The sequence below is a fragment of the Phymastichus coffea genome, unplaced genomic scaffold (assembly GCF_024137745.1).
Source record: "Phymastichus coffea isolate CEN01 unplaced genomic scaffold, Cenicafe_Pcof_1.1 PCOF00030, whole genome shotgun sequence".
Taxonomy (NCBI): Eukaryota; Metazoa; Arthropoda; class Insecta; order Hymenoptera; family Eulophidae; genus Phymastichus; species Phymastichus coffea.
Genome location: NW_026706841.1, coordinates 1,806,175 through 1,821,902, shown reverse-complemented (window position 1 = coordinate 1,821,902; position 15,728 = coordinate 1,806,175). Strand labels below are relative to the sequence as shown.

At 32.6% G+C, this 15,728-nt stretch overlaps 2 protein-coding genes across 5 annotated transcripts in view; one reads left to right on the top strand and one right to left on the bottom strand.

Annotated features, from left to right (window-relative positions):
* LOC131663040 (BTB/POZ domain-containing protein 17) overlaps positions 1 to 15,728 on the bottom strand; it is a 355,591-nt gene that overhangs the window by 231,992 nt on the left and 107,871 nt on the right. For all 4 annotated transcript variants that reach the window (XM_058933095.1, XM_058933094.1, XM_058933097.1 and 1 more), the window contains one exon: positions 2,952 to 3,023. The gene's annotated coding sequence lies outside the window, so the exon portion shown is untranslated. The remainder of the gene's footprint in view (positions 1 to 2,951; positions 3,024 to 15,728) is intronic.
* LOC131663050 (uncharacterized) lies at positions 10,684 to 12,798 on the top strand. Its single transcript, XM_058933116.1, has one exon. The coding sequence runs from the start codon at positions 10,684 to 10,686 to the stop codon at positions 12,796 to 12,798; it is 2,115 nt and encodes a 704-aa protein (XP_058789099.1).

Sequence of the window (15,728 nt, the reverse complement as noted above, 5' to 3'; positions counted from 1 at the left end):
CCTTCCATCAATAGAGGCTGTAACAAACCGTCATCTGTTCAAATGTTGTAATTTCTGTATGCTGGTACTCCATTAGATCCAATGCAAATTCAGTAAATCAGAGGATAAATCATTACCAAACTTACTTGACTTCAATAATCGTGAAATTATATACGTATACATAAGAGTAAAAATATAGCAAGTGTTAAAAATTCTTTCAGTTATATAGCACATCGAACATTTCAAGTCATCTATTGGAGACCGATGAAAAAACAATTTTAGAGCGATAAAATAGATTCGTACGGATCATTGTAGTATAATACACTAAAATCTGTTGTGAGTTGCAATTTTCGTAAGAGCTTGTACCGATCCTGTAGCATTAAAAATTTTTTTTATCAAGTAGTCGAGTTTTTTTATAATTACAAATATTAACGTATCTCATACAAAATGGAAATCGCTGATATTCCTAGCGACACGGAGTCAGTAGATGGACTTGTTGATTCAGACCAAGAGGAGGATGATATAAATGTAGAAACCGAAGATCAGCTTGAAGAGAATGAAGGTGACAGCAATTCAGATGAAGATCAAGGAGAACGCTCTGGCAATGAAGTATGGAAGAAAAAAAGAAAAAATAGAGATGATCAATTCACTGCTGATTTCGGACCAAATATCCTCGAAAACGTAAAATCTCCACTAGATATTTTTTTGTGTCTTTTTCCTGACGACATGCTGGATTTACTAGTTCAGCAAACAAATAAATATACACAGGAGAAAACTCAGGAAAAGCAATTAATCAAAAAAGAAGAGTAACTGATTTTTCTAGGAATTAATATTCTGATGGGAATAAAAAAACTGCCTTCTTATCGCGACTATTGGTCGAGTGACCCAAAGTTGAAGGATTCATATATAAGCTCGCTAATGCCGGTTGTTCGTTTCGAATTCATATTAGGTAATTTGCATATATCCGACAACAGCACAGAACCTAAAAAAGGTGAGCCTAATTATGATAAATTGTATGAATTGAGACCATTGCTGGATAGACTTCAAGAAACATTCAAAACTTGCTGGAAACCAAGCAAATATCAATCTATCGATGAATCCATGATAAAATTCGAAGGTCGAAGTAGCCTGAAGCAATACTTGCCAGCAAAACCAATAAAACGAGGATATAAATGTTGGGTTCGTGCGGATGAGTCCAGTTACGTATGTGAATTTCAAGTTTATACTGGCAAAACCGAAAGTTCTGAGAAACAGTTAGGAGCACGAGTTGTCAAAGATTTGACGCGTGAACTTGTTGGTAAAAATCACCATGTGTACTTTGATAATTTCTTCACTGGTGTCGATCTATTAATTTCGCTGAAAGAAGACAAAATATTTGCTTGCGGAACTGTACGTTCCAATCGTACTGGGTTACCTAAATTTGTAATGCTTGACAAACAAATGAAACATGGACAATGCGATTTTCGAACGTCTGATACTGGTATTACATGGATAAAATGGATGGATAAGAAAGGTGTTTGTTTCCTGTCAAATTACCATGATCCATCCAAAGTGACAACAGTAAATCGAACACAGAAAGATGGCACACGAGTGCAGGTAGATTGTCCAGTTATGTGCTCTGATTACAACAAATACATGGGATTTGTCGATAACGCTGATCGTTTGTTATCTACATATAAAATAGATCGAAAGTCCAAAAAGTGGTGGCACAAATTATTCTGGCATTTCATTGATCTAACTATTACAAATTCATTCATCATATTTTCAAAAATAAACGCTGATAATCCTATAACATTGAAGAAGTTCAGACTACTTTTAGTGGATCGATTGGTTTCTCACAAAATTCCAACTAAAAAAGGAAGAAAGCGACAACCTACACAAACCAATCTTCAGAAACCACAAGTTTCTGTTGAAAAAAGACGCTCTCTATCTGCTCATATGCCAACACCCATTGATAATTATAGGAGATGCGCTCACTGCAGTACAAAAACAAAAGATGTGCGAACTAAATGGTCATGTAGTACGTGCAACGTACCATTATGTTTACAAGTAGACAGAAATTGCTTTTTGAAGTATCATTCATGAAAGATTGAAATGAATTAGAAAGCTAAGATATTTAAAAAATTGTAGGTGAGAAGATAAAAATATAAAAGTGAAAAAAAAAAACAAAACAAAAAATAAAAATACAAAAAAAAATCAATCTGATATTGGATTCACCATTTGAAATTTCGAAATTCTAGATTCAGAATCGTGATTAGCGATCCCAAAAACTCCTTTGTATAAATTTTTGTAAAATTATAACTGAAAGTTTCTTCAATAATGAATTTTGTTTATAAATAGGGCTGTTTTTTCGTCTTTGTTTAACAATATTAACAAATTAATAAAAGTTGTGGCACCAATTGACGTAAATTTCAATTGTATATCATCCTATAATCGTAAAACAACAAAAAACTCAGGGTAAATTCATCAAAAACTATTCTAAATTTGCAAAAAATGCTATGAAAAAAGGTGGGAATACGTATTCCTACTGTGCCGCAAAGGGTTAAGAGAGATACCGTTTCTTAGGGCCCAGTCCGCTATAGCCTGCACATCAAGCTGCACCTTCTCCAAAGCCTCCGCAAGGCTGCCGGGATGACAGTGAATGTAGACCTGCGTGTCGTCAGCATAAAGCATGTAATTCATGAAGGAGATAACAGAGGGCAGGTCCGAGGTATAACGACGTAAAGACGCACGGTGAAACGATACGAACGGACGAACACAGACAGAACCCCCCAGTCAGAAGTAATATCAACATAGTCCCTGGCTGGGACAACAAGGAGATGGCGGTTTAGTGGGTAGGCCTGTCTTTTTTTTTGGGGAGTCCCACATACCCCCTTAGATATCAAGACTAAGGGGAATCCGCAAAAAGGATTCCGCAACTCCTTGTAAAAAAAAAAAAAAATAATAATAATAATAATAATAATAAAACTTACTTGTCGAACAACCGCAATCATTTGAGTTAATTGGGCAACGTGTGGTGTGTTGTAGCTTGCGCACCTGAGCGACTGAAAATAAATAAATAAATATTCAAATATTAAATATTAAATAATATAAAAAAAGCTTACAGTGTTTAAAAGAACTATGAGCAGCCGATACAGCAGCTCATGCGGGATAGCATTCGTATTCAGTAAATTATTCAATAAAGATCATTAAATTTATATATATATATATATATATATATAATATTTTTAATTTTTAGAAACGTTCACTTACAGTTTCTAGAAACTGACAGGTGCTCACTACATTCTCCATTTTCACTATTTTAAATAACTCTTTAACCTTTTAAGGACAGGACTGGTCGATATATCGACCACCAATTTTGTCAGGCACTCCACGTGACATATTCTTTCATTTTATGCACAAATATTGTGCAAAAAAAAACTCAAATTTTAACGTAAAAATCCCCGTCCTTAAAAGGTTAAACACTAACAAAAAAAATTTTTTTTACACAAGTACTAATTTAAAAAAAACTAATCACCAATTTCATAATTCACTATGAACAGCTCGAAGTTTCCCTTGAGACTGACCATCGAAAATCCTACCGAACGCTCGCAATATTATCAGGTAAGATGTTTTTTACAATATGAGTAACGCTACAGACATACGTAGACATTCTTTGAGTGAGATAGGACGTTTGCATTTCCTCTAAAACTACACTACCGTCCATAAAGATTTGCCATCCCCTTGCTGAAATCATCAAAACTTTAGAGTTTTATGGCTCAGTTTCTATAAGAGCTAGAAAATCCTGCGGGGTTTCATTTTTGCCAAGACCTTTCAAATGTTGTAAAACATAATTGATTTTATTTGTTTTTTGTACCACTTGTGACGTCATAAACAAATTGTTTTTTTTTAATTTTTTCACATCAACTTCGACCCCGATTTATTTATATAACGGATTTTACGATGGAAAAACGTTTAAGCCATTTGATAGAGCTTTCAAAAACTTAAGAAATCCATATCCGGAAAATTTTTTTACCTTTATTTTTTATGAGCTATATGGTGTTTTATACAAAAACAAAGATTTTCAAAAAATGGGCTGTATTTTTTTTATTTTCAACTCTAAAGAAAAAACTCTTAGAAGAAAAAATGTAGTATTTTACAAGAGCTATCAAATGCGCCACTCAGAATTTAAAAAAAAAAAATTTTTTTTTTTACGTTTCTTAGAATTGAAATTTTTCTGGAAAAAAAACTGAAATTACATATATTTAATAAAATTAGTAAGTATTTAGTATTAATAACTAAATGGGCTTACAAACAATGATAACAAGATACATTTATTGTATTCGACGTTTGTAACAGAGGAATTTGCATTGTTTTCATTTTTAATGACTTTCTACAGTATTGTGCTCACCGTTTATCACTGTGATAATCACTGAGTGTTTACGTGGTTTGATTTACTTGACTTTCATGAATGTACGAGTATACACTTCCGCCCAATAATCTTTGCCCACCTGAGAACAAAACGACTATAACTTTGAAACTCCATGTCTCGGCTGGAAATACACCTACAGAGCTCTGCGGGGGCTCATTTGAAAGGGTTTTTCGAGCACTTTTCAATGGTGTATATTAAAATCATGCTTAGATATTTCCCTTGCAGATAGGGCGGCGAATATCAAAACAAAAATTACGAAATTTTTGCTTTTTCTTTAACCGCTAGCCATTTTGAGAAAAAAAATTCTAAAAAAATTCTAAACATAGCATTTTTAAGCTCTTTTTCTGCACTATCCAAAACACTCATTCAAAAATAATTTTCGTCTAAATTCAGCGATTATATGAGCATTTCATTCAAAAACAGCATCTATATTCATTGCTCTGTATCTCGGAAAATTCGAATTGTAGAAAAAAATTTTCTTGGAAGAAAATGTTCTATTTTGTAAGTGGAATACGTGAACGAAATTTCATAATCATATGAAAACATTTTTTTTCAGTCGTAATATCAAGTAGTCTAATTTTTTCAATATTTCACTTTGGAATAATAAAACAGATCATTTATACTCGAAGCTATTCTATTAATTGTAGACAAATTTTAATTGTATGCAAATCTCGATCAACGAAAAATCTAAGTAGAAAAATTAATCTAATCTACCAAAACTGACATAACTAATGATTAGTGAAAAAAAATTTTTTTTAATGTTGTTCTAATCTTCTAAAAAATTGTTTACAATAGTAACATATTATTGAAGTATGGCACCGAGAGATTTTAGTAAACGTTATCAAGATATTGGATTTCACATAAATGGTAAAAGCAATCGTTTCCGCGGTCTACCAGAGCGCTTCTTGTCTTCAAAATTGCCGCTACTTTTAAATTTATTTACATTGTAGTCTACGGTTCGACGAGGAATATTGAGAATACTAGCAATCTGACGATTGCTTTTACCATTTATGTGAAATCCAATAACTTGATAACGTTTATTATAATCTCTCGGTGCCATACTTCAATAATATGTTACTATGGTAAACAATTTTTTAGAAGATTAGAACAACATTAAAAAAAAATTTTTTTCACTAATCATTAGTTATGTCAGTTTTGGTAGATTAGATTAATTTTTCTACTTAGATTTTTCGTTGATCGAGATTTGCATACAATTAAAATTTGTCTACAATTAATAGAATAGCTTCGAGTATAAATGATCTGTTTTATTATTCCAAAGTGAAATATTGAAAAAATTAGACTACTTGATATTACGACTGAAAAAAAAATGTTTTCATATGATTATGAAATTTCGTTCACGTATTCCACTTACAAAATAGAACATTTTCTTCCAAGAAAATTTTTTTCTACAATTCGAATTTTCCGAGATACAGAGCAATGAATATAGATGCTGTTTTTGAATGAAATGCTCATATAATCGCTGAATTTAGACGAAAATTATTTTTGAATGAGTGTTTTGGATAGTGCAGAAAAAGAGCTTAAAAATGCTATGTTTAGAATTTTTCTACGATTTTTTTTCTCAAAATGGCTAGCGGTTAAAGAAAAAGCAAAAATTTCGTAATTTTTGTTTTGATATTCGCCGCCCTATCTGCAAGGAAAATATCTAAGCATGATTTTAATATACACCATTGAAAAGTGCTCGAAAAACCCTTTCAAATGAGCCCCTGCAGAGCTCTGTAGGTGTATTTCCAGCCGAGACATGGAGTTTCAAAGTTATAGTCGTTTTGTTCTCAGGTGGGCAAAGATTATTGGGCGGGAGTGTACATATAGCAGAGAATACGTATGGAAATTCAGTCTCTTATCAGGTTTAATGAGTGAAATATCAATGTGTCCAATCTAGTCAGTAAATTATGCATGTATTTTTTGTTCATTAAAAATGACGAAAAAAAGAAACTTAAGCATTGAAGAGCGATCTGAGATAGGAGCCTTGCATAAAGTGAATAAAAGTAATAATGAAATTTCCAAAATTTTGAATATTCCAAGAAGAACAGTTGATTATAACATTAAAAAATTCATAACTCAAGGAAATATCAAAAACAAAAAAATTTGAGGAAGGCCTAGGAAAACTACGAGCGCTACTGATAAACACATTTGTAGTACAAGTACACATAATCCAAGACTCACGGCACCCGAACTTGCTGTTGAAACTCAAAAAGCGTATGATGTTAAACTTAGTGTTACTACGATAAAGAGACGACTTCATGAAGATGGACTATACGGTCGAATAGCAATTACTAAAACCGATTAATAAAAAGAAACGATTGGCTTGGGCCAGAAAACATAAAATTTGGACCATTGATGATTGGAAAAAAGTTTTGTGGTCTGATGAGAGCAAATTCGAGGTTTTTGGTAGTAAACGCAGATGTTTTGTGCGGAGAAAAAATAAGCAAAAACATTTAGAGAAAAATATGTGTGCTTCGGTTAAACATGGTGGCGGCTCAGTAATGGTATGGGGTTGTTTTGGTAGTTCTAAGGTTGGTGACCTTCTTAAAATTGATGGCAAGTTGAAAAAAGAAGGTTACAAAAAAATTCTTGAAAAAAATGTTGTATCTTCCGGAACAAGAATAATTGGTCGCAAAGAGCCCTGCCGGGTAAGCATGTCAAAAATGCCCTTGAGGATATCGGATTCCGGACTGGAGGGACTTTTTTGTCATCAAAAGATATGACTTCTCTCAAATTTTCAGACCCCTAGGTGCATGTGGGGCAAGATGGGAAGGGGTAATATGGTTTTTGGTTTTCGAAACATATCTTGGTCAATTTTTGAGCTACGTAAAAATTTTTTTTTGGAAAATGTGTCGTTTTTTAAGTCCTACAAGACTGTCTAGTTGAAAAAATTTTTGGCGCGAAATTCAAATTTTGGCGGCCATTTTAAAATTTGAATTTGCCGCCATTTTGTCTGTTTTATAGGTGCATAGCTAAAAAAAATCTTACAATACTTCTTATGAACGAGAAAGTATGTGTGAATTTTTTTAGATTTTTAAAATTGGTGGAAGGAGGTCAAAAAAATTAAAAACCACATTTTCGATGATTTTTCGTACGTACGTGGCCCCTAAATATCCGTAAATTGTTTTCCAAGTAGTTTTCACGCTAAAATCTATTTCATTTGCCTCTTTCATACATTAATAAGCATATCCGTTTTTCAGAACAATTAACCAACGTGTTTTTCACGAATATTCTTCGAAAATAATAACCCACGTGACTGATAAATCATTGAAAAAATAGGTTAATTAATTAATATTTTAGAGAAAGGGTGGGCTAGCGTTATTCAAATAAATTCGAAGATTTTGGTTTCTTATAATAGTGGGAAATCACGTTTTTTTCATGTATCAACTCTACTTTTCATGTATCAATTCTAATCAATATTTTTCAAATCTAAAAGAACCGACATATTCGTTATGAAATAAGGGATGTTGCTAAAAAATGTTGCTAAAATAATAAATGGACTTTTTATGGTTTATAACTAATTTTCTGTTAAATTTTCGCCAATCTACTTTCGAGATTTGTGTTCAGTATGTTAAAGTACATAAAATAACTCTTGGATTGTAAATTTTTACCCCCATCGGCCAGCGCCTGAACAAGAAAATCTATTCTCACTTCTACACTACTCGTAAGATGTAAATTAATATGTAAAAAAAACTAGACATAATTTAATAACTTCTCAACTATACAAAAATCAAAAACATAATTTTCTTTCAATTTTAGTTGATTTTTACGTATTCAGGGCCCAGGAAATTTTTTTTTTATGGAATTCATGCCTTTTCCTATGCTAGTTTTCAAACTTTCAGGCGTTGCTCAGTTTTCTTTCTTGGCCACCAGAGCGGCGCATTGGTATCGTTGAATTTGTTGAATTGCCAATCGGAACTCAGAATTTATAACGGATTTTGATTTGTTCAGGTGTAAATGAATAACGCACAAATGGTTTTGTAATTATATTCGACGTTGAAAGAGATGCACAATCTGAAAAAATTATCAGTTTTCGAATTATCTCACATTTATTATATCCGAGTGACAATTTCAAAATTCGTTATGGTACACCTGTTGATGTCGTTCATGACATGTATACAGATTTTTAAAGAATCATTTCTTATGTTATTCTTGTTTGTCCATTGCTGAAAATATTTTGATCACAATTTATCAAATAAAGTATATATCATAAACAGTATTAACATAAGAGTTGGAAGTCAAGTGTTATGTTGACAATAACAAGTTTATGATTGTGTAACAGATCCTATCAATTGAATATATTTTTCAAGCTTCAAACGGAATTGATGTTAATAAAAGTGAGCTTTCAAATTAACTGAGTATTTTATAATTAAATAGAAAATGAACAGCATATAATACAATTTAAAAAGGTTTCTGAATTCTGTTAAAGAAGCTTTTTGTCTAGTAATTAATAATAGTCTGAAAAACTATAATTAGTTTAATCTCATAAAGAGCAAAGAAATGTATTGAAACTTTATTATATTATAACGTACGATAAATATGATAATTACTGCATAACATTTCTGAAAAAAATTAAAATGTCCATTTCTTATTGAACTACTATTCAAATTGATTCAATATTTGCCCAGTCTGAGACAACATTCATGTGAACATTTATCTGAAAAAAATAAAGTTAACAACCTAACCCCTTTCTTTACACAGATTATTCTACATGGAATGAATTAGTAAGATTTTACTGTTAGTACTGTTTTTTATGGCAATTGGTATAATATAGAACCATGTAAGATAGAAACTGAAATGTGTATTGTTGTATACTTAGAAAAAATATTATAGACTCATGGAAATAGTAACTAGTCTCATATTAGTTTCTGAATTAATTTTAAATCTAGAACTCGGGTTCAAGATTTGCAATTTATCGATATTTCTTGTCACCATTCTTTATGAAAATTTGACTTGAGGTTTATAATTTAATGGCAATATTTATTATGTACCAGTTCCTAACAAAGGTACTCATGAAGCTATTTGTGTCTTTATTTTACTTCTTGCCTTGAGCTTGCCTAAGCTACTTTTGATTAAAACATACTATAGTTTACTCCACATGTTGAATAAAATTTACAATTGTACTATTTGCATCTCACTCGCTTAGTTTCTAAACATTGGATTCTATACACTGAATACTCATTGAACTGTAATTTCACTTTAACAACCCATTGGACGGCATGTCTTACAATTGTTTTAGTTCACAAAAATTATTTGCTATGACATGCTGCACAGAACTTTTTAAAATTTTTTATCATACCATTTTTTCAACTTTTTTCCAATTCTTTGTTGTATTATTAATTTTATAACCATTTTCATCGTCAATCAAATATCACAGTTTACAATATACTGTTTGGAAAGCTTTAATAGTTTTACTTTTATGAAAACATGATTTGTTAGTTAGTTTTCAATGTCAACATGTAGTTCGAAATATATTTTAGATATTCTATGATAAATAAAGCAAATATGATTACTTTTCTCGCTATTAGAATGCTCACTCGCACGTAGTAAAAACAGTTTATTTCGCTTCATTGTCATGTGATCACATTCTTGATCTTGAATAAAACTTTTGATGATATTCTTGAGATTTTTCAGCTGTGATTTATCTATAACATCATATCATTTAAAAGATTCTCTATAAAAATTCTTGGGTAATCATGTTTCTAACAGTAGGACAATTCTTATTTCTTTTAGTCAAATCAATATGTACATTATCACAAGGTTTGTTTGAAGCAAAAATTATATTTTGTTTCTCTCAAATAATCACTCCGACAACTGAATATTTCTTCAACTTCATATTTTTCATTTTTTATCAAAATGTTAACACCGGCCAGTATTCTTATTTATTCAGAGCCATTATATTTTTGAGTTAGCTGCATTTGAAAAGTTTATTTATTTCAAACTAATCACTTTACAATTCAGTTTATTGAACACTAGTATTGAACTGCAAAATTTAAAACTTTTCTCGGACATTTTGTTGTATTGAATGAGAAATTTTACGGTCTTTGAAATAAGATGTGTAAAGAATTAGAGATATATTTTACGAATGCTTGTTAAAAATTATTATTTACAAAAACAGTGAAAAAATCTAATCATTCGAAAAAATTATGCTTTTTTACGCAGTATTTCATTGCTCTTTAGAGATTGTTTGCTTTTTTTTTCAGTTGTATCAGAACCTTTATTATTCATACACTAATTTTCTTAAATGAAAGATTCCTTTTTTAATTTCGAAAATTAATTTACAGATTAGCATGTCAGAGCAAAAGAAAAAACAAACAAAGTGTCCAGGTTGCAGCATTCCCCTGAAGAAACTTTCAGGATACAAAAAATCGTTAGATACTGATGAAGAAATATCTCAATTTTATGCAATATTCGATGAGACAGTAGATCTCAATACTATAATATGTTCAAAATGTTTCTCGAAGATGAGGAAATTCGTGCATCAGAATAAAGAGAATCAAGTCAAAACTGCAGTTCTGGAAAACGCGGGAGAATTATTTTCAGAAACACCTCCTACTGAAACCCAGTCATCTCTATCATCTACAAATAGTCCAGGAGTTTTTTATCCAGAAGCAAAACCGATGGAAGAAGTCGAATTAGTTGAAATGTCAATTACAAGAACACTCAGCACTCATGCTTACTGCTGTTTATGCAAATCAATTAAAAACCTTGTGTTAGTTCCAGATCAGGCTCGGATGCAAGTTTATGCAAAAAAGAGAATATATATTCCTAACGGTAATAGATGTTGCATTAAACACCTGATAAACAAGAGGTTTTATGACGAAGAATTGAAGAGCATTGAGGTTTTCTCATCGACAAGTATGATTCCAGTTCCGGAATTATCAAAACTACTTGAACAATTATCTATTCGAGTAGATTCTGAAATTCATGACAGAATTGGAGATTTTTCTTTTCCGGAGGAGCGCTTGAACGTGCTGACTGCTGGGTTGAGTTGGGAAAATATTATAGAATTACGCGATATGATGATATCCTTGAGAGATTCGGAATCTCGAAATGTGACACAAGCATTGATTGTTTTTCTGTTTAAATTAGTAAGTGGAAATTCAAATAAAGTCATTTGCGCTGTTCTGGGTGTTCAACGCGAGCAGCAGGTTTCGGCTTTCTGTCAATCTATTTTAACAGCTTTTGAAAAAGATGTACTTCCAACACGTTTTGGTATTGGTGCACTAAGTAGGGAAGAATTAATAAGTCATAATACTCCAGTCGCCAAAGCATTACATAATATTCGGGAAGATCAGCTGGCTTTGATTGGGGATGGAACTTATCTCCGACACGAAAAGAGCGCAAATAATGAGTATCAAAGGAAATTTTTTTCTGGTCAGAAAAAAGTACCTTTATGCAAACCGTTTACGATCTGTGCTTTGGATGGATACATTATAGACTCAGCAGGCCCTTCTGAGGCTAATCTGAATGATGCACAAATTTTAGATCACCTATTGAAAAAGCCAGATGGTCTGAGAAAATTGATGATCAGTGGAGATATCTGGGTTCTAGACAGAGGTTTTCGTGATGTAAAAGACAATCTTGAAAGTATGGGATACAAAATATTAATGCCAGCTCTCAAAGGAAAACAAAAACAGTTAACAAGACAAGAATATAACGACTCTCGTTTTGTTACTGCGGTCCGGTGGCCAGTTGAAGTTGTACATGGTGTGATCGGTAATAAGTACAAGTTACTTCGTCATAAGTTTTACAATACAATGTTGCCAAAAGCTGGCTTGTATTGTAAGATAGCGTGCTTTTTACAAAACAAGTTCGGAAAGCGATTCGTAGCAGACCCTTCCATGACGGATGAAATTGTTTCACGTATGCTTCAACGAAAAGATGTGGAGAATACTTTAGCTTCAGAAGCTGAAAATGGTCACTGGAGTAGAAGAAAATTACCTTTTCGACCAATGACATCCAGTGACGTTCTAGATTTTCCAGAATTAACTGAAAGGGATTTGAAGATATTGTTTTCAGGAACATACCAATTGCAGCAGAGCGTATCTTATCTGGCCGAAATGATGAACGAAGATGGCGAGCTTGAACTTTACTATTTAAAAGCAACAAATGAAATTCTAAAAGTGCGTGTGAAGTCGAGACACGTTAATAGAAATACGTATAATTGTTTCGTTCATTACCGCCCACAAACAAACGGCTGTGCAGGTATCGTTAGATACTGTTGCGAGTGCGCTAACGGCAATCGCACGATCGGTTGCTGTGCTCACGTTGCTGCTGTGATATATTATCTCTCGCATGGAAGATATCTTGCGAAAATAATACAACCGGCTAAAATTTTAAGTTCCCTTTTTGCAGTTCAACAAGTACCGCCCGTCATTAACGAAGACAGTGATGAAGATTAGGACAAAATCAAAATTTTTTTCAATTCAATCTCTGTACATATGTATTGGAAAATATATTACTCTGAAATTCCTTGAATACACCAAACCGAAATCTTCGAATTTATTTGAATAACGCTAGCCCACCCTTTCTCTAAAATATTAATTAATTAACCTATTTTTTCAATGATTTATCAGTCACGTGGGTTATTATTTTCGAAGAATATTCGTGAAAAACACGTTGGTTAATTGTTCTGAAAAACGGATATGCTTATTAATGTATGAAAGAGGCAAATGAAATAGATTTTAGCGTGAAAACTACTTGGAAAACAATTTACGGATATTTAGGGGCCACGTACGTACAAAAAATCATCGAAAATGTGGTTTTTAATTTTTTTGACCTCCTTCCACCAATTTTAAAAATCTGAAAAAATTCACACATACTTTCTCGTTCATAAGTATTGTAAGATTTTTTTTAGCTATGCACCTATAAAACAGACAAAATTGCGGCAAATTCAAATTTTAAAATGGCCGCAAAAATTTGAATTTCGCGCCTAAAATTTTTTCAACTAGACAGTCTTGTAGGGCTTAAAAAACGACACATTTTCCAAAAAAAAATTTTTACGTAGCTCAAAAATTGACCAAGATATGTTTCGAAAACCAAAAACCATATTACCCCGTCCCATCTTGCCCCACATGCACCTAGGGGTCTGAAAATTTGAGAGAAGTCATATCTTTTGATGACAAAAAAGTACCTCCAGTCCGAAATCCGATATCCTCAAGGGCATTTTTGACATGCTTACCCGGCAGGGCTCTTTACGTTCCAACAAGATAACGACCCAAAGCATACTTCAAAGTTATGTAAAAGTTATCTTGCTCAATTGGAGAAGAAAAAAAAATTAGTTGTGATGGAATGGCTACCGTACTCTCCTGATCTTAACCCTATCGAACTATTGTGGGATGATCTAGATAGAGCTGTAAGGAAGGTAGGACCTACTTCCCAGAAGGATGTTTGGAATATCATAGAAAATGAGTGGAAAAAAATAAGTGCAGAAACTTTAGAGAAACTTGTAGCACGAATGCCTCGAATTTGTAAAGTAGTTATAGCAAACAAAGGTCGACATTTCGATGAAAAAAACGTTTAAATAATTAGTATTGTTTCGTTTTTGTTTACAACTGAAATTTATATTCAGATTGTGATAACATATTAATTACAAGCGTTATTAGTATTATAAAAAATGAAATTATTATTGTTATGTTATTATTGAAACGTTGTAATAAATAAATTTTGTAGAAAAATTGTAACCAAATTATGTTAATCTATTCTAAGTAAGTAATAAATTATGGTTCAATAAATGTATCTTGTTATCATTGTTTGTAAGCCCATTCAGTTATAGTTTAGTTAGTTTATTTATTTACAACTTATATGTTAAATTACTTTACATCTCTTATATTACTATTTGTGTCTCGTATCCAGTTTGTGTAGTTGATTATGTATGTGTGTGTGTGTGTGTGTGTGTGTGTGCGCGCGCGTGCGTGTGTGTGTGTATATGTTGTGTAAATATGTGCCTTTGTAGGTGTGTATGCAACTCTTGTGGCCTCGTCTTCTACGCCTGCCTGTTCCTCTTTTCTTCTCATTTTTCTTCTGATTACTCTTCTCTTCCTCTTTCTCTCTCCAAGATCTGCCTTTTCCTCTCTTCTGATTTTCTCTTTCTTGCATATTTTCTTTTGCCTTTTCACCTTTGCCTTTCCTTTGCTTTTGCTCTCATTCTTGCTAATCATTTCCTCTATCTTTCTCGTTATTAAGGCATTGACACCTTTTTCTTGTTTCCTATTGCTCCCTCTGCCTTTCCTTTCCTCAACCTCACTTATTTTTCCTTAGTATCTTATAATTTGCCTTTTTCTTTCTCTTCTTCGAATCTTCTTCTTTCCCATTTTGCTCCGTCCTCCAATACTGCTTTCTCTCGCTGATGTAGTTGCTGTTACTTGTATCTTGTGTGTGTGTGTGTGTGCATGAGTATGTTTATGATTGCGCGTATGTTTGTGTTTTGTGTGTGTGTATGTGTGTGTGTATGTGTGTGTGTGTCGATGTGTCTGTGAGTCTTGCTTCTCTGTCTTCTGTTTCCGTCTCTCCTTAGGGTCTTGTAGCTTCGTCTTCTTGCTTTTCTTTTTCTTTCTTCTCTTCATTTCTTGTTCTTTTCCATTTCAACTCCATCATCCACGCTATCTTTTCTCTGCTTCCTATTATTATTTTTTCCCATTCTTCCCCTTCCATTCTGCTTTTTTCACATTTTTCTACTATGTGCTTCCAATTTTCTTCCTCTTTCATACACATTCTGCATCTCTTATTTTCTTCTTTTTCCCAATACTTGCTTCCTCTCGTTTCATTACCTAGCCTAAACCTTTCCCTTATTTGCAGGCCTTTTATTCTTCCCTCTCCTTGAATTTCCTTTAACCTATACCTTTTCATTTCTTCTTTCAGCTCTTTCCACTCGTTTATGTATCTTGATTTCTCTAGCTTTTCTTCTAGTTCTTTTTCATCTTTTTTCTTCAGCTCATCTCTTATTTCTTCCCAAAACTCTTCCCTCATTTCATCTCCCTCTTCTCTCTCTCTGTAAATTTTACTTTTTTCCAGCCTTTCCACTTTCTCCTCCTTCTTACCCTTTTTATCTTTTTCATTTCTTTCCCTTTTCTTTAGTTCTCTCCATGCTTCTTTTCTTATTGAGCCAACTATTTCTTCTCTTATTTTGTTTTCATACTTCATTGCTCTTTCTAATGCTGTTTCTTTCATTTCTTGTCTTCCTGTTTCCCATCGTATTAGGTAACTTGGCGTGTTTCTATCTAATCCTAAAACCCACTTTATGTATTTTAGTTGTAGTCTTTCTATTTCATCATATCTCTTCCATCCCCAGATTTCTGCTCCATACATAATCACGCTTTTTGCCAGAGCATCG